We start from the raw sequence: 21,080 nt of genomic DNA on the forward strand, positions 1-21,080 counted from the left end.
AATGTTTGCTGACTCCAGGGAAAGACAATTTGTACTCCAAATTAGCCTTTGGGAAGCTTTGTTATTCCATGCTTTTATTAGTGTTCACCTTAACAATACACTAGTGTATAACTATTATATATACTAGCTTTTGTTTTTTTAAAAAAAATAAGCACAAAAATCATACAAAAGGCTGTATGTGAAAGTTTTATTCATTACTTATATGATTGCTTCAGATTTCCATCACGGTCTCAAAATCTGTTTTGAAAAAATGTGTTTTTTTCTCAGCCGATTAAAAATGTGCAACCGCTGATCAAGCAGACGACAGTAGAGGTTCTTTAGTTGTTTCACACTGTTAGAAACAAAACCTTTTTGGGGATTAGGTTGCAGAACTTCAGAACATTTTGGTTTTGCTATGGAAAGAGAAATTATTTTTATTGCTTTTCTTGCACTGCAAAGCAAGCAACTTTTGTGTAGGTTCTATTGTATGTTTTTTGTGCTGGAAATAAAAAGAAATAAACTAGTATATATAATAGTTACACACGAGTGTATTGTTAAGGTGAACATTGCTACAGGCAGCAATGTTTTCCAGATCCACAATAAAATTAAATTTCAAGTGTTCTTAAATACAAGGTAATTCACACTTTCAAAAGCCAAACAGAAACACTAAATTTGTAAACATTGACCACCCAAACCACTTCAGACTCAATTCTATCTGCTGCCCTGAAGTCTGTGTGTTTCATGATCTCTTTGCTGATGGACCAAGGAAAAGGCTTCTTTATGTGCAGCACCTGGTGCAGGTGCATGGTGGATGTTGGTCCCAAGTGCTGCACTGGATGCTGCTGAAATTCCTTTGGGGTCTCTGCAATAAATTGGTGTTCGCAGTGTTATCCTTGATAGTAATATGGATTGGATATTTTTCAGAAACACTTATTCCAGGGAAGTCAAGATTATACTAATTAAAATCTCATAGAAAATTTTACACTTGGAGATGAAAGATGCTCTATATGTGGGTAAAGAGTAATAATATTTCACCTACTGCATCACTCAATCAGCATAAACTAACACTGAGTACCTCAATCTTCCATTTTAAATCTATCTGATAATAAAATAGGCATTCTGTTCTTTGATTAATAACAAATTTGTTTGCAAGACACATTTAAAATGTTCCTACATGGCTTTAGTATTTCATCTCTTCATTAAGACTACATACTCTTTTGCATTTTAATTTAATTTTTCAGTATTATTGAAGGCTGTTGAAACAGATGAGAAAAGCTCATAAAGATTATTTGGAGTAATTCACAGAGATGAAGTTGTACAATGTTCTCATCTTAAATCTTTCATGAAAATAATCAGGGGATCTCATTACTAATGATACCTCTGTGCTTCAGGTACTGCAGAAACAGGGAAAATCTGTATTTGCATCTTAGAGCCCTAGTTAATTTTCATAAATATGGAATTTAGACTTTTTTTTAGTTTGTCTGAAGGGACGAGGTAAAACTGCCCATTCCAAACCATTATTCAGGTGGGTTAGCTCCTGTGTTCTAGAAAATTACATGTTCTCAGCTTCCTGTGACCTTTTTAAGTGGTAAGGACTTATTTTACACACCTTGCTTAGACTCATTCCAGTCACAGAATGAAGTGTATAAAGTGGTCACATAGGATTACATTCATATTTTTGCAACCTGGTGGCAACAAGAACAAGAACTTCTTGTTTTCTTTAAAATATTATAGTTATGTAATTATGAATTATCCCCAGATTACTAAACACATACTTTCAGATTGCTGTGTATTTATTTTTTTTTTTTCTAAAACCTTTTAAAAAGGTTTGTGTGCATGGCAAGAGGAGAACTAAACCAGGGAGATTTTGGTTCTAGTCAACCTCTTTTGACTGAGACTTGCTAGAAGATATTTTTACAACCTGGTGACTGAGTCCAAGTCTTCATTTGGCAGAACAGTACATAAATTGCATTTAATTGTCTTTTACATCGATATTGAAGGTAAAACATCCTATGAATGGGAATGTAGAAGCCACTAGAGGGAGAAAAGCTGACCAAAGCTAAAGATTCTTGTGATGGATTCTGTACTTCCATATTAAATACTGTCATCCTTGGAATTTTCCTTACACATGAGTTCCTGGATGCAATTCTGCACTAGTAGAGCTGCTGTGCAGATAAACAGTGATGATCACAGCATGCAATTCTGAAAAATATGCTGTACTGTACAATGCTAGTAGGGGGTAAGATGGGCATAAACTACTTCCAGATTTTATAGCTGCGCTTACAAAACGTTTGTGAATTGTACAGCACGCAAGAGCACATGTGAGAAAGGGTTGGTGAACATCTCTATTTAAAATTGCTCTTTCAGAAGTGAGCCTGGCAAGTGTTTCTTGTGAATAGGAATAGCTGTGGCATTTTAGACCTCAGGTTACGAGCAAACAAATGCATTTTTTGAGCTTTGTTTTCCCTTTAGTGATGATATTTTCAGCTCACAGACTAGAACTGTGATTTTGTGATAATTGGTAAACCCACTTTTAAAATATTAATTTTCTTTGTACTACTATAAAGCATTTTAAAATTCAATATAAGTGTGAATCATATAAAATAGTTAAAAATGCCTAATTTTGTTGTTAATGAGGTTTCTTGTTTTCTTTAAAATGTTGTAATTATGAATTATCCCCAAATTACTAAACACATACTTTCACGATTGCTGTATATTTTTTTTTTCCCTAAAACCTTTTAAAAAGGTTTGTGTGCATGCCAAGAGGAGAACTAAACCAGGGAGACTTTGGTTCTAGTCAACCTCTTTTGACTGAGACTTGCTAGAAGATATCTCTGTCCCTGTGCACCTCTCACATTGTTCCCTGTACTGAACTTCACATTTCTGGTGTTTCTTAAAGTGTCACACCAACAGATTTCTATTGAAGCACCTAATGAGAATTTTTTGGAGGTATCCATGTCTTCTGCAGGTCTTAGGTGAAAACAAGCAGGGAGAGGCCTGATGATGTTGCTGAAATTTACTGAAAAGGCAGGTCATGGAAGGCAAGGTGCCCTTCAATCTGAGAACAGCTAGGGAAGGTTTCTAGGCACAAGAAGCTTTTAAATTTCTCTAAGATTGATGCTGGGTAGGTGAGATTTGTGACACCAACATGAGTAGCTTGGTTGTGGTGCCACTGGGAATGGAATAATTCCTGCTCTTTTGTTTGTAATTCCAGTTGCACTGTCCTGCCTTTGCTGTTGCATTGCTCTTTCCACCTTCTTTAGCATCCCACTAAGTTCCAGTCACTTACCTACTCACTCCTGTGCATGATTTTTGGGTGACGCAAATGAAAAGCACCATAAGCAATATGAAAACATCAGGGGATGTTAGAATTGGCAAGGGACTGAAGAAATTGCTGAACAGGGAAGCATTCCTTTCCCTCTAGGCTAAATTAATATAAATACGTTTGATTTTGTTCAACCCTCACTCTCTGTTTTCAGGCTAGTGCCTGGCCAAAAATATGTCTACCCATTACTGTTTTAAATTAAGTTTTACTGGGAAAATACTCATTTTTCCACTGGAAAGCTTCATAGCAGTCAGTTTAGTCTTTGAGTTCTCTCTCCATAAGGACAGAATCCTAGGCATTGTCCTCTCACCATTCTCTTCTTACAAAAAGTCTTTTTTAATCGTGTGGCAGTGAGTACAAATTTGAAGATCAGAGGAGGTTTTATAACCTGTGTCTGATAACTGGCATTTGGGTCCTAGTTTTATTCTGAGTATGACAGATCTATTGAAATGGAATTAAAAAGTTTTTACAATTTTGGGTATTGGCTTTTAGAAATCCTTTACTGTTTCACACTTATTATGCTTCTGTCTTGATCACATTATTGTTTATGTAGGTGAAAAGTGTGAATTTGTAGTTGGATCCTATTTGTAAGTCTTAGAGGAAGACAAAATAGAAAATATTATTTTATGAGACTCACTGGACAATTGTATTGCAAATGTTTATTTTTTTAAGCAATAAAATATATCAACTGCTTGGTAACCTTCATAATTTAAGCTCCTGAAAATATTGTAAAAATGTAGAAGAGAGAAGAAAGGTAAGCAGTACTATGGGGTTGACTAAAGCATCTTTCCTTGCTCACCTAGTTTATGGGCAGCTATTATTGTTCCTCTGTTTTGATCAGAAGTTTAACTGTAACTATTTCAGACTTGTCTGTTTCCAAAGTAAGTGTTCCTGAAAAAGATATGCTGTCCAAGATAAAAAGGAGTTTTTAAATTTTAATTTTTCTTTCTTTTGTGGTGGAAATCTGTAATTTGTTTCGGGTTCAAGAATTGCAGTTTTTTACTGTTGGTAACTGGATGGTGAGCTAACTGCAAAGCAGATATTTTAGATGCAGAGACAATGTTGGCAAAGCTTTGTGGTTCCCATATTTGTTTTTTTGTTTTATAATTACATGTTTTTTTCCCTTTCCTTTAGAATTCTGTTTGCTCACTAGCTTAAATTGTTCCATCACAGCTGTTTTTAAAGCAGAATTAATGGCTGCTGGAGTGCTATACTTATTCAGTATGATTCATTGTTAACTTTTGGATTTATAGGCTTTGATCTGATTTGAGAGCTACCTATATACCTTAAAGAGAACTCAAGAAAAATCCCAAACACCAAGCTAGATCTGAGAATGTGCTTTTGTGAATTAATCTGCAAAGAGGCAGATAACCTATAAAAAATAGGTCCTCTTATTTTTGCATAGAGAAAATGAAAAGCAAGTAAATATTTAGTAATTCCATGCAGCCTTTTTATATGAATTGTAATCTCCTAAAATTATTTTTAAAATGGTTCTAGGATCTTTCAAAGTGCATAAAAAGCCAAAATAATGCTGTCTGTGTTTCTTTGAAAGAGAAATGAGATAAAATCTGGACAGTAAATGTCTGTAGAGTGAGGCTGATTTTTGTGAAATGTCTTCATTTCAAATTTGTGTACTAGAAAGAAAATGGCATGGGAAAAATGATTAACACAGAATGAATTGAAATAATGAAAAATGGCTTAATATTTATGTTTTAAACATAAAAGCTTTGAGTTGGGAGATTGTAAAGTTATTGTCTGTACTAAGAAAGATCTGAATTCCTTTCAGAGAAAGGAGAAGATTTAGAGGAGAAATGGAGTTGTAAAATACCAGTTTTTCACTGGACAAGAAATAGAGCCCTGTGGAATAAAAATCTTTAATTAACAAAAATTAATATAGAATTGCTAAAACTTATGTGAACTTGTACTTTTGGCATTCCTGATAACACTTGACTTTTATATTCTGCAGTTTAATAGTGTGGAAAGAAAACACCACATTATTGTGCTTTCTGTATAGTTTCATTTCATACCTGCTAGTATTTGTCCTGAGAAATACTAAGAATCTTGTAGTGATATTATTTTTGTTTTAAACCTCAATCAACAATCACATGCTTTCCAATCAGAAGTCAGCTTAATCTTATCCTGTCCAAAATTTTTTTCATAATTGAAATATAATTGGTTTCTATAATATTATTTTAATATTATAGCTGGGTTAGCAGAGTTATAAGCAGTTTTAAAAATATGTGAACAGGCAATGTATTCATAAGTCTTATTTCTTAGTTTTTTGGTTTTTTTTTAATGATGATTTCTGGTCAGAGTTTTGATTGTTACTGATTATTTGGCTATACTGAATTAATGTTTCCAGCTAATGCCTATCTAATGTTCAAGATGATTTGAAAATAGTTGTTATGTTGTTTTTTGTATTTTTCTTCACATTTTCTCCTAGTGTAGTAAGGTCTTTCTGTTCCTCTGCAATTTCCAGCTACCAGACTTCCAACTTACAGAAGATACTTTTATCTGGTTATACTGAGAAAAGGATCTTGATTTTGCATAAATATGCATAAATAACATAAATAGCATCAACATTTATTGTTTTTTTCCCTTTCTTTATAAGGGATTAGAATAGTTACTGAAGTGTAGTTGAGTCAGTGTTTTATGCCTAATTTCCTTAGTATAGGAGACAAGCATTAAATTTCATTTTCATGGATGTTCATGTCATGACAGTCTCTTTTCTGTGTCTTCCTGGAGTCCATATAGATCTTACATGAATTTTTGCAACATTTTTCATTGTATCATGGACCAAACTGGCATTTAAAATGGCATTGTAATGGTTAGAAGGGAGTGAAATGTGTCATTATCATCTGATCAGTAAAGTATTCTTAAAAGTCATCATCAAATCTGTTGATCAGCACTGGTGAATATAACATTTGAATTCTTTGTCATCCTAGTGTATCCCAACCGAAAAACCTCCAAAAAATTACAGGAATTGCAGTGTAATTAAAGGCTGCAGAAAAGCTGATAACAAAGTTTGAATTATGATAGATCTTTTTAAATTAACCCTCTGTCATCTAATTGGGTTTTGTGAGGTGCTGTCCCTCTGTGATGATGACACAAGTGCAGGGCAGCCTGAAGGGTGCCACTTCATTCTGGTTTTGGCTGTAGCACCTGGAGCCCCCCGTCAGCACAGACACCTGTACCCCAGGGTTTACTGCTGCCTGGCATGGCACCACAGCCAGTTCTGCTCCCAGCTACCCCCAGAGTCCTTCATCTCTTTCAGAACACCAGAAGTCCTCACCCAACATACCCCATATTTCAATCTATCCTGTTCTCAGGCCCCACAGACCCTCCTTTTACAAGAAATGTGAGTTTCACTGTCAGTTTTGGGTGGGGAGCTGCTGATGCTGGGGCAGAGAGGCTCCCACCGGGCGGTCAGTCAGGAGAGTGGATGCTTGGGGTGGGAGTGTACAAGGCAGGAAGACAAAGCCACACAGTCCAGATCAGGATTTGAGACTAATATTGATGGCAGAATAATATTTGCATCAGCTGCTTTTTTTTCTGTGATCTTTTCACTATTTTTTGAGCTTTTGTATGCTTTGTTGGCATTCCTGTGACATCCCTGTTTCCCATCCCTTTTCAAAAAGGTCTAAATCAGCAGCTTTCTTTCTGAAATCTTAAACCTGCATTCTTTTTAAAGATGAACTGCCAATCTAGACTGACCCTTCTGCTGAGGGGCTCAACAGCCATGATTAAATTTGGCAAATTTTGAATATTCACAGAAGTTTCAAATTATATGAAAAAAAATTATATGGGTTCCAAACTACTATGCATTTCACCATACAAAGTCACAGAATCAAACCTAAAAACAGTGGGAGGTTTTAAAAGCTTCAGTAGCTGGAAATAGGACAAATTAAAATTTGGTAATTTTATAGTTAGTATGGTTAAGTTCTGTGACACATAGAACGTACAAAATTCTGTTGAGCTTCTTAATTAGTTGAGCTCATTAAATTGAGGCGAGCAGTTCTGTGTGACCATTCTAGCATGTATGTGGTCCTTTTGTATTCTCTTAAATTGCCAGGACACATAGGGTATTGTACTTGTTCTACCTGAACAGGAGGAAAAACATTTTCTATGAAAAGAAATGCAAGCTGGTAATGATGTTTTTGTCTTAGAGCTCCTAGAACTTTGTTCATCACATTTTATTACTTTCTTATGCTTTTTTTAATCAAATGTTTAATCTTTTAAAACTATTGCACTCAAATCTTGTGAGATTAAGTTTTGTTGTGAAACAGTTTTGAAAGCATAGTTCTATAAATGTAGATGATCAGGCTTGTCAGTGCTTTTAAAACATTTTCAATTAGCTTCCCTTCTTAGATTTTTCCTTTCTTTCTTGCTGCTCTTCCATAGAGCAGGCAGAATCTCTGTCCCATCACATTTAGTCCCGTTAGTTTCCTCTCAAGATCACAAACTGTAATGTGTTTTCCATGAAAAGTTGTAAATTTGCTGGAAGCTGGCCTAAAGCCTCACTGTTTTTCTTTCTCCTTTTCTCCCCTTTCTGTATTCCTGCTGCCAGCTCACAGTATTTTTTTGTTGTCAGGGATGCCTGAACGCCTAACAAAAATTTCCCCCTTCCTTAGTCTCTTGTACTCCAATAGCTGCCTGTCTCCTTCCTTGCTAACCCCTGCACCTTCAGCTTTAGTACTGGTACCAGAGAAAATTTATTAGTAATATCCAGACAATAACTGTAGAGAGGAACAAAGACTATTTAGCACAAAATGGAAATTTCAGGTTGTTGTATATGATAGTTTGTTACAAAGTTATAATACTATAAATATAGATATAACATATAGATATAAATATACATATATAAATAGTTATAAGTGCATTTGCTGGAATATGAAGGAGCATGGTATTGTGTTATAGCTGGGAATGCCTTTAAGTTAATTGAAGGTGTTTCCTGAAGGTGTTTGGTTTCTTTGTGTTCTGAATAATTGATCAGGTTTCATCGACTTCTGTGCACTCAGGCTCCAGGTTTCAGTCACATATTGGCTGTCATAGTTTCATGTTGCATTTCTTTGGTAGTTCTAGCTTAACAGAGTTCCTGTTGTGCTCAGGCTGGAGCTGGCAGTGAATATCATGAGTTGTGCTGGCATGACTGTCTGTGGATCTGCCTTAGAAACAGGATTACTTCGTTTTGTAAACTCTCATCTACTGTTAGTGGAGATGAGGGCACAGCCTGCTGCAGTTTCTGAGCTTGCAGGAGTGGTCAGAGGTACATACAAAACCCTTGAGCTGCCACAGCTGCTGAAAATCTTACATGGAACTGCTGCCTAACTTGTTTATCAGTTAAAAATTCTTTTAAGAGCCCATCCTTTTTTGTTCTATCTTTAAGTAATTAGAGTTGTGAAAATCATCTTGGAACCTTTTTGTTCTTTCTGTCTGCTTGCAGTCTGACATGAGTCACATCCTTCCTCACTCCCTCTGCCTTGTTAATACATGAAGTACAACGTTTTCCACTTTCTCATTTGTACTTTTCTTGTACACCATTCTTGTTCTCAGACAGAAACTATTCTCACTTGGATGTGTTCACAAAATGCTGCTATATCAGTCCTCCCCTGGTGACCTGTTTTCATTCTCTCCTCATCATATTTGCACTTGCCATTTCCTGTTAGCCTAAAAAAAGGGGTGATCTAGTAATTTATTAAAAAAATAAAAGACACAGACCCCATTAATTGTCTCTCTTACAATTATACATTTAATTGGTATTTCAGTCCATTCTAATTTTCACTTTTTTATAAGAGTTAAAAAAGGAATGGATTTCTTTTTTTTTAGAGCATCAGTACTCTACTTCCTTTAATCCTCTGTTGTTTTTCCTCTCCATCTGCCAAATCATAACAGGATAAAGGCTTTTAGAGATATGTTCTTTTATATTTTCACCATGATGGATAGTAGTAGCAGGGTGGCAAGTATCTGCATTGCAAATAGGAGAGGATGTATTGCTGTAGCACATGCTTTTAATTGATCAACTTGTTTTCACAAATTTCTGAGCTCTTCTGTTGCTGTCTGGATTCCTAAAATTTCTAAGGTACTTACTAAAACATCAGGTGGACTTTAGTTTCTAATTCTGTACTCTGATAGAATTTCTTAGACTTTCTTGACTATTTAGGTATTTGTAGAGTTTCATAGATTTAGCAACATTGTTTTTGGAAGAGAATCTTTAAAGGTAGTATAATGAATAGCTCTAGGGCTTATAGGCAATCTGTATTTAAAAAAAAACCAAAAAACCCTACAGCCTAATGTTCATGTAGCAAATTTCAGTGTTTTAGCTTGGCAACTAACAGAGAATGAAACAGCATATTTTTCATAGAGTGGTTTGGGTTGGAAGGGACCTTAAGGTCGTCTTGTTCTAAGGCCTCTGCCATGGGCAGGGACACCTTCCACTGGACCAGGTTGCTCCAACCTGGCCATTCTTTTGGTCATACATGTATAGTTCTGAAATGTTTGGGGATAATTTAGTGGTTTTTAATATCTGTTTAATAGTGTAATAGAGGCTTTTGAAGTACCATGATTTCTTTATGTCTAACAGACTTGCACAAATGACATTAATATCAGTCATTGCACTAACAATCTCTCTGTGTTCAAATACTGTGGATTTCTTTAGCTGTGCTGATTAGTACATTCTAGTTTCAATGCCTGATTTCTGTTCAAGTCATGGATGCTTTTATTTCCAGCTCTTCAGAGTCCCATGAAAAACATTTGCCAAAACGGTGCTGTTTGCTTAAAATACGTGATTCTTTCCTTATTTGTGTGCATGTGTTTATGCATAGCCAATTTTTTAATTGATCTGGAGAAGGAGGTCTGCCTTCATAGTCTGAATGTCTGGAATAGAGTCAAGAAAAGATGAAAAGGGAGACTTCCCAGGAAATTAAATACTTGTGAATTGCAGTTTTTTGGCTTTTTTAGTAATGCCCTCTTTAATTTCCTAAATTATTAATTTGATTTTTCACAGCAAGGAAGAGACTTTTGTCGGTTGAAAATATTTTCTTAATTGCAATTGTTATCCAGATAGGTTGGGGCAATGGTTAGCTCAGTTCATTTTTATATTTTGTAATCATTGCTTAAGCTTTGTTTTATTCCCAGTCTCTTTTTTCTTAACCTGTGTTTATCTTTACTGTTCCACCGAAGGCTCAGTAGTCAGTTTTGCATAACAGTGTCAAAAACCATAAATAAAAACTTTGATTGGATACTAATTTACTTTCTCTTTTCTAATACCACACAATTTATTAGTGGTTTTTGTCCTCTTTCTCTTTGTTATACTTCTGACCACAAATAGGTAAGCAGTGTTTACTTCCAAAATGGGGCATGTGGAGCTAATTAATCTTGTCTAGAATCTACTTCTCAGTGGAATCTAATTAGATTTGTCATTAGGCAGTTGGTTCCTCTTCCTTCAATTTATAATGTTACTGTTTAAAAAAGTTTTTGACTGCACGTTCTCTAGGTGCTTGTCCTAATCTCCCAGAATCATATATGGCAGTCTCTACTATTTACATAAATGCTGGACAATTTATATTCTTTCTTGGGGATGAACTAGAATGAAAAGTGAAAATGTATTTGTTATTCTGTATAGATATGTGTGCTACTGATAGTTTTTCTTTTCTTCCCTTTCACCCTTTTATTTTCAGTGAAAGATGGAGTTCTTTCAGGCATGCATCTACTTTTAAGAAACACATCAAAGACCATTAAGGATCCATATTGTGTAACTGTTTCATTAGTTTCAAAGTACCGACTGTACTCTCACTAATGATGCCATTAATTTGCTGAGTTCTTGGTAGTCTGAGAGTTTTATCACTAATTCTCGGGTTAAAAATGAAAAAAAATTAAAAATCACAGAACTAGTGTGGTCATACTTGACTAGTGGCGAAATAAAATAGATATACACGTATATTCATGTTGTTCTAACAGAAATACTCATGCAGCATGTTAATGTTTTGCTCAGCTGTGCAGCCACAGTAAGGGATACTGCTGAATTTCGTCAGGGGTTGAGGTGAAGTTCACTGTGTGGCACAGATTACTGCATTAGGTGTAAGCTTTCCATTCAGATGGGGAAGGCTGGTGTGGCTGTAAGGGATGAGGCAGGTGTGAACCACCTCAGCAGTACCTGCCTGGATGGACAGATGATTTTAAAAGTTGCTCAAAAAGTTGCTCAAAAAGACAGGAACTGTCCTCATCCCACTGGGTGTTGCTTGCCAGCATTTACAGAGAGCAATTTACCTCTCTTCACATTTTGGTCATTTAGCTAAAACCATCTTAGCTTGTTTATACTGCACTTTTAAATGCTCTCTTAAAACCTTGGAAGCTAATATCCACTTACTATATTTCCAGGTTGCTTTGGCAGAACCTGCCCAATTTACTTCTCAGCCAATAAAAAAAATAACAAATCCAACCCTTAGTAAATTGAAAATTGGAAGGGAAAGAGATTTCAGAGAAAAATGGACCACTTTTAATACTGAATGAAGTTGAACTCTCAAGCCTGTTGAGGGGATGAACCCTGCTGCAGACTTTGGATCCAGATTCCTGTTTTGTCTTGACAAATCTTTGAGCTTGTAAACAGAATCTGTTGAGAACACTGGTGCTGGCCAGAGCCCAGTTGCTATAGAACAGTGTTGTCTCCATGGGAATTAGCAAACAGGCAGACATCTCTGAGGCTGTACAATGTTCTAACTGCTCTTCTCTGCTTTGTGTGAGTGGTTGTTGGCATGAGGCTATGAGGATGCAAAATTTGTTCTTTCGATTAACATGATGTGTGTAGACTTTACAATGAGTGATCAAAGGGAGACCAAAATATTTCAGAACTTGGAGCACAGAAACTTGCCCAAAGGAAGAAAAGAAGACAAATAGAAAACTTAATAAATATTACAAGTCCACCAAATGAGCAATTATAAAAGTACTAATAAATATCTTTTTAAGCTTACTATAATGAAGAAAGATGCTGACGTGAAACAGAAGGGAATTTGCTCTGATTTAAAGTCTTTTATTTTGTAAAGCAAAAAACCAGCAGTAGACTGGCAGGAATTTTCCCCACATTGAATATTATAGTGAAAGGAATCCAAAATTTCAGGCATATAATCACAAGTTTTTGTAATGTAGTGAGTTTATGTACATCTGCTTAGCACCAGTCATCGACTGTGTGCCTAATTTTAGGTTCAAGCTTACACTTTGCCATTTGGAATAAACTTGATATGTACACGCTGAGTAGCTTAACCAACATCTGGTGACTTTTTAGGGAGAAAGAATATGATTATGGGGACAAGAGAAAACCATTAGATTTAATTACTGCGGCACCAATTCTAGTAGTGGAACATCCAAGTGAGGGAGTTGCTTTCCACAGAACAAAAGTTCCTGCAATTTTGTACTGTGTGATTTAAAAAGCTGGACTTCACAGTAGCAAGAAAATGAGATTTTTAAAAATACGGAGAAATGTTCCAGGAGAAGCTGGATGAGATGATTTCCAGAACAGTAATTTCTTATAGAGAAAGCAAATATTTTGTAGTAAAATGGTTTCTAGTTAAGACAGGAAAGAGCTAGGATCATCTTGCTTTTATTACTGATGTATATTATGTGTATGTTTTAGCAACCTAACTGATGAATCATGTTAGTACAGTAAATTAATGCTGAATGTTTAAGATATTTGACTTGAGACTGGAAAAGCAAACTTTAAAGAATTTTAGTATGTGATTTGCCAGGGGCATGGCAAATGACCAACTTGTTTTGAAATTGAGGTCCTGTTACATTTCCTTAAAATTCAGATCTCACTATGATCAGTAATGTACTAAAATGAAAGAAGTAAATAAATATGTATTTTCTCTTTTGTCTAGGGTGCAAAATTTGGACATTCAATGGGATTAAATCAGGCTCCTCCCCCACGTTCTTCTGCTCGAAGATCATTTGGAAGATCTAAGCGATTTAGTATTACTCGCTCTCTGGATGACCTTGAGGTAATTAACTTCCACTTAAAATGTAGAAGTGTGTCTTGGAGAACTTACAGTAGATAATGCTGATAATTGCTGAAAGAAAGTTAGTAAAGTATTAGTATAATAAAGTAACTTACTATCTTATGACATTTTTGTGAGGGGAATGCAGATTTTAGGTATCAACCTGTCTTTTTCAGTATTTCTTTAATAGGTTACATTGATGGGAGCAGTGGCCATTCTTTCTGTGGGGAATTCTGACTTTATTTTTCCTGTCACAGCTGGTTGTGTGTAAATCCAAACAATACACTTTTGCTAATCAAAATGTTCATAATGTCTCAGAAATGAATGTATCGTGATATATAGAAAAATCAGATGTTTATCGTATTCTGCTTTTTGTTCAGCTGATAAATTTCGACAGCAGTTGAGAAAAGGGAATTCCTAATCAGCTTGTTGATTTTGGGTCCTTTTAAGTGTAATATTATGCTGTTTTACATCTGGTGTGAGATAAGCTGATGTCTGGGTCTCAGTGGCTGAACCATAATGGTTTTGGTGAAAACAAGGAATGAAAAGCCATCCTCCTGTTCTGCTGCAGGAATATGGCTTCGTTATATCTTCACTCCTAGCACACCTCCTCAGGAAAACCTGACCCACAGTGATGTGAGGGTGAATGGAGAGAGTCTGCCCTTACCCCTTTACCATGCTTACTTGGGGGAAGTCTGGTGACTGGGGAGAAGCAAAAATCTGTGTAGAGCTCTTGGCACAAGAGCCATGGAATACGTACTACAGCACTGTTCAGCACGGGAGGGAATGTGGCACACTGAGCCCTCTAAATGGGAAGGAGGTGTTTAAAAAGCATTTGAGATGGGAGGAGGAAAGAAGGAGACACTTGGAGTTTTCTGCTGTGGGAAAATGTAGGAAGAACAGAATTTCACTGACTCTGAGGTAAAGGAGAAGGGAGCTCAGTGCAGTGGATTTTTAGGGAGCAGAGTGTATGGAGGAGCTTCTGTCATGCTTAGGGAATGCAGGTAGGAACTGTAATTATTTCTCAGATGTTTTTCCATTTTTCTGTTTTTCATAGTGGTCTATGTTCTCTGAAGCTTTTAAGTGTCTTGCTTTTTTTTCTAGTTATGGAAAATACTTAGTTTTGTTGCACTCATAACTTTAACGTAGTAACTGCATAACTTAAGCACAGCAAGAACTTCTGGATAAAGGGGTTTGGGAACCATCTAGCTACATCTTTCTTAATCAGAAAATGATGATTCTTGTAAATTGAAAAAGTTTGCTGTTAAATATATCCAGTTTTGACAGAATTTCTGGTTGCAGTAAGAGCGAATTCTCTCAGAATACCAAAGAGTCTAGTGCTAGTAATTCACATGCAACAGGAAAAACATGGTTCTTTCCACAGTCTTACAGACTGGAATTTCATGCAGGTTTTTGCACATCTCGTGTTTTGAGTGTTTTAAAAATCAAAAATAAAATTTAATTTCTGTTTTTGGAGCTGTTTCACATTGTGTAAATATTCATTAAAATAGACACTTGGAATTTCCCATTAATTTCAGAAAGATATGATAGTTACTGGCCTAAAAAGTCCTTTTTTCCCTCTCATTATGTCCTGGTTGGTATTGTCAGTGTATATAAACAGAGTAGCATCAACAGGAGGGATTAAGAGTCAATCTGTGTCCCAACGTTCTCATTGTTACTGAGTTACTTTGGAAGGGGAAAGTTTCATTCTGGGTCACAATAGGACTGGACAAAGGAATGGTCTGTATTCAAATCTGTATTTGGATGAATGCCCTTACTACAGGTAGCTGTGTGGGTGTAGACTGTTCTCTGTCCAGCTACTTTTCACTTTGAAATCTTTTTTTGACTCTGTATGTTGTAAGAGAATGATATCCTAGATATCCCAGCAATGTGTGTCAAAATAAAATAGTGATGAGGTGTTTTAATTTTGGTTCAGACTTCAACACTGCTGCTTCAGCTCTTGTCCCAAGTACTCTTACACTCTGTGTAGTAGAACACAATGTTGTCAGTACATGTTTAGTTTATTTCAGGTCTATTTAGGGTTGGTGGAAGAGGAAATAACAATAGCAGGAAATTCTTGGGGACTCCACCTTTGGAATAATGACCATGTATTGTATAGGCTACTTGCTTGCTTTTGTGTTCTTTTCAGTTATCTTAGCAGAATGGATAAGGGAATAATCCAGACATGAAATTTGGAAGTTAGTACACTTCTCTGAGCTTGTGGGTTTGATTCCTGCTGGCATCCAAATTAATCTTCTAAATTGAGCAGTGTAAGTAGGTTCTCTAGAGTTTCTTTTATGGGCATTTGCTGAAGACTGTTCATAGTTTACAGGTCTAAAAAGCTTGTATTTGGATTTTTTGTTGAAGTATGAACACTGTGTGAAACACCAGCTGTCGGTGTTGCTGACTGCTGCCATAAGGTGGCGTGATTTCTTTGAAATTTGTTATTTATTTATTTTTTGAAATATCTGTCCAAGAATACAGCATATTGATAGATATTTTAATAAATAAAAACTCGATTTCATGAAAAAATGTCACTTTTTCTTTTAACTTGTTAGACTACACCTGGCTATATGCACACAGATTAGAATTAATGGCATAGTTGCCCCTCCATAAGTATTTTCCTCTTATCTGCAGAAGCTCTATTATACGTAGAAAAAACCAGACAAGTTTGTAGGATTTACATCTAGGTGCTGTTTTTACTAATGGAAACTGAATACAAGATTATTTTAAAAATGCAGGCATCAAAATAGGACGAGAGTGCAAAATTAATGTGTTGTGCTATAATATAAAGTTAATGTTGTGTTGTAATTGTGGTAGGGGAAATGTCTCATAAAACAGAAGATGCACAATTTAATTTCTGAACTGTGGAAATTGTGCTTGTTCACAGCAGGGCTGATTATGATTAATTATTCTTTAAATTGGAACTGAATTCAGAAAATGAGCATGTCTAGTATGTGCCCCAGTTACGTTGTTTTCAGAAGAAATGTATTTAGAAAATTTTCTTTATTAAATTACAAGAAAACTGGTTTTCTTAAGAACAGATTTATCTTTTACCTAGCAATAAATTTTCCTATGTGAATAATTTGTTGTTATGAAATAGTGTCCATTAACACCCATGTTAACATTCTGTGATTTGCACCAATTTTACTTTTTAGCATATATCTGGTTCATATTTTCAAGGTGTAACTCAAGCTAAAAGGACCTTATGATTATTTGATATTTGGCTTAATGAGAGGGCATGATCCTGTCTTTCTTCCCACTTTTCTTCCCTGTAGGTAAATGCCACTACTCTGATCCTCTTGCACAATTCTGTTCTGGAAAAGGTGTTTATAAACGCATTAAAGGTGGTGTCCCTGTGAGACTGCAGACAGTAGAATACTACCTATGTAAAAATTTACCTTAAACACAGTAATTGTAATTCTTCTATTCATTACCAGTTTTGCTAACACTTTTAACTGTAGCTCATTCCACTCATCTTTTAATTTTTCTTGACGTCTGTAAAAATGGGAGAACTTTGCAGTATTTTCTTTAAGTCAAAAGATTTAGGTTCCTCCTCACCAAGAAGAGCATTCAAAGCTGTTTTTTTTTTTCCTGAAATTCATTTTGGTACTTGTGCTTTTTGCATTTTTCTATGGTTAAAAATAGGGCAGAGTAGTATAATGAGAGACATAATCTCTTACGGAAACAAGTGTCAAATTCTTTAAGTATTGTTAAATAAGCATTTAATGCAGAGATATTTTTAAAATTAAAGATAATTTAATTATTTTAACTAAATATCAGGACAAGAAAAGATGGCTGTTGCAGCTTTTCTTCTTGTTCTCATCCTGTTTTGGAAACCTTAAAGCCATATTTTATATTATAAACAACATTTGTATCAAATTTCTAGAGTTTATTAATGTTTTCAGTGTTGGAATGTATCATGTATTCTTTCTAAAAATCAGTGTGAGGACTTTTGTTGGAATGTTCCATCTTAATTATAACCATTAATATTGTAGTATTATTAGGTGTTATTTTAGATAATAATGCTTGATTTTTTTTCTGTTTTGTTAGTTCTACTGAATCAACTTCTTTTTGCATTTCATCTCTTATTTGAAAGAATACAGCACATCTCTTTGGTATGAGGTTTTTATACTAATGGATGACATGTCTCTGCTGGATATTAACTTTGGCATCTGTGGGTGGCAAAACTCCCCCTAAATGCTCATTTGACTTAATAAGAAGTTTTTAAGTGGGTACCTGTTTTTGTTTGACTGATTTAAATAATCAGACAAAGCTTACACAGGGAGATAATAGCTATATTAGACCAACTAGTATACTCTGAAAATCAGACAAGAACATCTAAACATGCTCCAAACTTTTCCCACTCTCTTAAATGACCTAATAAAAAGTATTAACTCTCCCTGCAGAGTTTCCTTTATTGATATTCTTAGATCATCACCATGGCCACAATGCCACCACGACAGCGAGTATAAGTACATGATTTAACTCAAGAGGCCTCTTCATTCTCAGCTTATAACAGTGAATTCAAAATTTGAAAAGAACGTCTGGTTTTGTCTTGGATTTCACCAATTAGTTTAAAGTATGTTCTACTGTGTACCCCCTTTAAGAACTGCATCTTTGGAAATATTTTGTCCAAATTTTTATCTAAAATATAACCAACAAATTGGCAGTTTTGCTGTCAGCTTTCATGAAAGGGGGAGGAAAGGCCAATTGTGAAATAACAGTGCATGAGTGAGAAAATCTCCATTTTTGTATGTAAAGGGCAGTACTGTATTTTTAGCATGCCGATAATGAGTTCCTAAAAGCTTAATCCAGTCTCATATACAGATATTCTGGAGTCTAGGTGCTAGTACTGAGCAGCCCCTGACACTGCTGTGCTGGAAGCTTCATGGATCTGTGCCCACAGATGAGGTTCTTGCGTCTCTTTTCCCTCTGCACCAGGGTCAGCCTCTGGAGCAGTGAGAGGTGTGCTTAGTGATTGATTTCAGACTCCCTGACTACGCTGGGACCTCTTGCTGAACCATGGTGTGTAGCTGCAAATAGTGTCAGTCAGTCATGACATTGCACATTGATGTTTTTACCATAAATTACTGGTGTGGCCATGGAGCTGATCAGTAAGACTTTGAAAACGTCCAGTGGTTTGTGTCAGGTGTTCTTCTGCCTTGCTCAGACTCTGGGCTGCTGCAGTTCTGGCTGGAGTTGTTCTCCTGCTGGGCTGCACAGTGGGCACACGCTTGTCCTGGAAACACTGCCAGAACATGGGGGCAAGCAGGGAATTGCACTGTCTGGACTGTCATTCTGTCCAGCATCATTTGGTTTCACACTTGATTCTCTAGACTACTCTATTAAGGATTTCAGACTCTCCAGCTTTCTCTAGAGGATCATGCTCAGGCTTTTCCTTTGGCATGTGGGATCTTATCATGTAGTTTATTTATATCTCTTTGAAGAAGGAAACATCATGCTAGTAGTATACATTTTATTTTTCCTCACAGATTGTGCTCTAGCATTACTGCTAGGTTTTTGCTGGTATTTTATGCTATACCATGATTTTAAAAAGATTTTCACTATCTGCTCTTAAGTTTACTTGGACTCTTTCATGGAAAGTTCTTGCACTCCTCACACTGTTTTGTAAAGTATCTGACAAAGGTGGGTTGGTCAACAGATCAATCAATAGTAGTGTGCAATCTCTTTATTGTGAATGTGAGGTACTTATTTCTACATATAATCCAGAACATTAAACTGTGCTTTTTTTCACAGTCACTGAGAATAATGGGATTTATTTTCTGCTACTGCAATTGGTAAAATGACTGTCCTTCAGTAATGTTACTGTTTTCTCCTGCTTTTGGGATATTTGCTTTACTGCAGATTCTGGAGAAATTTGCCATGTAAATTTTCATGTAAAGAGCAGAGTAGTCAGAGAATGTGCTGAGAGCTGGATCTCATCTCTGCTTTTTTTGTGAGGTGCATATGGGCAATGCTCATCACGGCAGTGCTCACCCCATGCTGTGGTGCATGAGAAGAAACCCACAGTGTTGCCTAGGATGGATTCCTTAGGGAATTAGGTTACCATATGTGCAAAGGCAGCTGGCGCTGTATAGAGAAATTTCTTCTTGAGGAGGCAATCAGCAGATTGTCTAACCCTGGCACTCAAGTGCTGTCCAAGCCTTTATTGCCTCCAGGCTTGGTTCCCCACCACAAGCCCATTTCTGCCACAGAACCAGAGAACATGGCTTTCAGAGACTAGAGATAAACTTGTATTCTGTATAAATTAATTTTCTTGTAGTAGACAGTACTGCCATTCTTAAGATGTGTGATTAAAGGGACACAGGTGAATTCACAGGCTGTAAACACCTCTGCAGTTTGTGGAACTACAAGGATCAGACAGGGTGAGCAAGTTCAAGTAACCACCTGAAGCTACAGGGGAGTTGCATTCCTTTTTTCAGCAATATAAGATACTGGGCTTTAGCATTGGCTCTGCTGTTTTGGTTCTGTTTTCCTTGAGCAGTGACAGAACTGTCAATGCTCACACAAATGGAGCTCTTGTTAGGCTGGCAACCTCTCAGGGATGTCTTTCTCCCTAACCTTGCCTTCTTCAAAAATTTGGCTTACTCTCTTTGAACTGAAGCTGTTCCCTCTTCTGGCTCTGAGGCATGTGACTTTAAGGCAGAATAATGCTACTGTTTACTGCACTGATTCTGAAATGCAGAACTATTTGCTGCTTAAGGCTGATTCTTGCTGCAGTTTCTTATATTACATTTGTTGATTCAAGGGCATCTTTTAAGGCTCCTCCCAATAAAGTGAGCAGTGAGGTAAAGTTACTCTGGGTAATAAGGGCAAGAGCAGTCTCTGAAGATGAGACCAGGCTGCTTTTATAGGACTGAATGACTGGGCAACAAAATGGCAGATGAAAATGTATGCAGATAAATGCAAAATAATACAAATGAGGAAAAATAGCTCTAGCTTCATATAAAAAATGATATATATGTTTCTCAGTAGACTGTTTCTTCTCAGAAGTGAGATCTTTGAGTTCTAAGGGAGAGTTGCATGTAAACAACAGCTCAGTACAGTAGCAGTGAAGCAAAATCCTGTATTATGGATTATTACAGAAGGAATAGATGATTTCATTGTATACAACTGTGGTTTCTTTTTCCATCCTGGTCTCTATTTTAAAATGTTCTGCTATATTAGAAGAAGAAAAGCTTTAGAAAGGTATAAGAAAGAGTGGAAAATCATGGGTGGCATAGGAAAAGTAGTTGGGGTTGACTGCTCACTCTCTCCTTTGGGACAAGAAGTCGACACCATTAATTAAAGATAGCTGGAGCCAGGAGCAAAACAAACAGGAGAGCATGATGGTTCATGTGGGAGGTGAGTCGGTCTGTGGGATGCCTCACCACTGAGTGCTGTGGATGCAAGAAATTTGCATGTCCTGGAGGGAAAGTGGACAAGTATTTGGAAAAGAGAGCCACTGGGGATTGTTAAGGAGACAAGCCACATCAGGTTCAGGAAATCTCTTGAACTAAAAATCCCTGGAGTCTGGGAGAATGTAATCAGGGCAAGTCTGATACGTTTCCCTGTACTGCTCATTGGTAGACTTCCATGTGTGGCCACTGCTGGAAACATTTCTGGGTTTGATAAACCCATGTTCTGAACTTCTCCTGTGCAGAGATGTGAGGGTGGGCAGTGCTTTTCCCTGGCTTTGGGACTGTGGGTGTTCTCTTGGCACAGGGAGCTGTGTTACCTCTCCCTTGGTGTCAAGGGCTGCCTGGCTGTAGTATCTGCTGGTGCTG

At 36.5% G+C, this 21,080-nt stretch overlaps 1 protein-coding gene across 4 annotated transcripts in view; it reads left to right on the forward strand.

Moving 5' to 3' along the window:
* Positions 1-21,080, forward strand: part of RGS12 (regulator of G protein signaling 12) — an 85,291-nt gene that overhangs the window by 8,994 nt on the left and 55,217 nt on the right. For all 4 annotated transcript variants that reach the window (XM_086889508.1, XM_086889510.1, XM_086889511.1 and 1 more), the window contains exon 3: positions 13,174-13,293. In XM_086889508.1, the coding sequence (XP_086745634.1) occupies positions 13,174-13,293 (120 nt within the window). The remainder of the gene's footprint in view (positions 1-13,173; positions 13,294-21,080) is intronic.

The sequence above is a fragment of the Cyanistes caeruleus genome, chromosome 5 (assembly GCF_971803275.1).
Source record: "Cyanistes caeruleus chromosome 5, bCyaCae1.hap1.1, whole genome shotgun sequence".
Taxonomy (NCBI): domain Eukaryota; kingdom Metazoa; phylum Chordata; class Aves; order Passeriformes; family Paridae; genus Cyanistes; species Cyanistes caeruleus.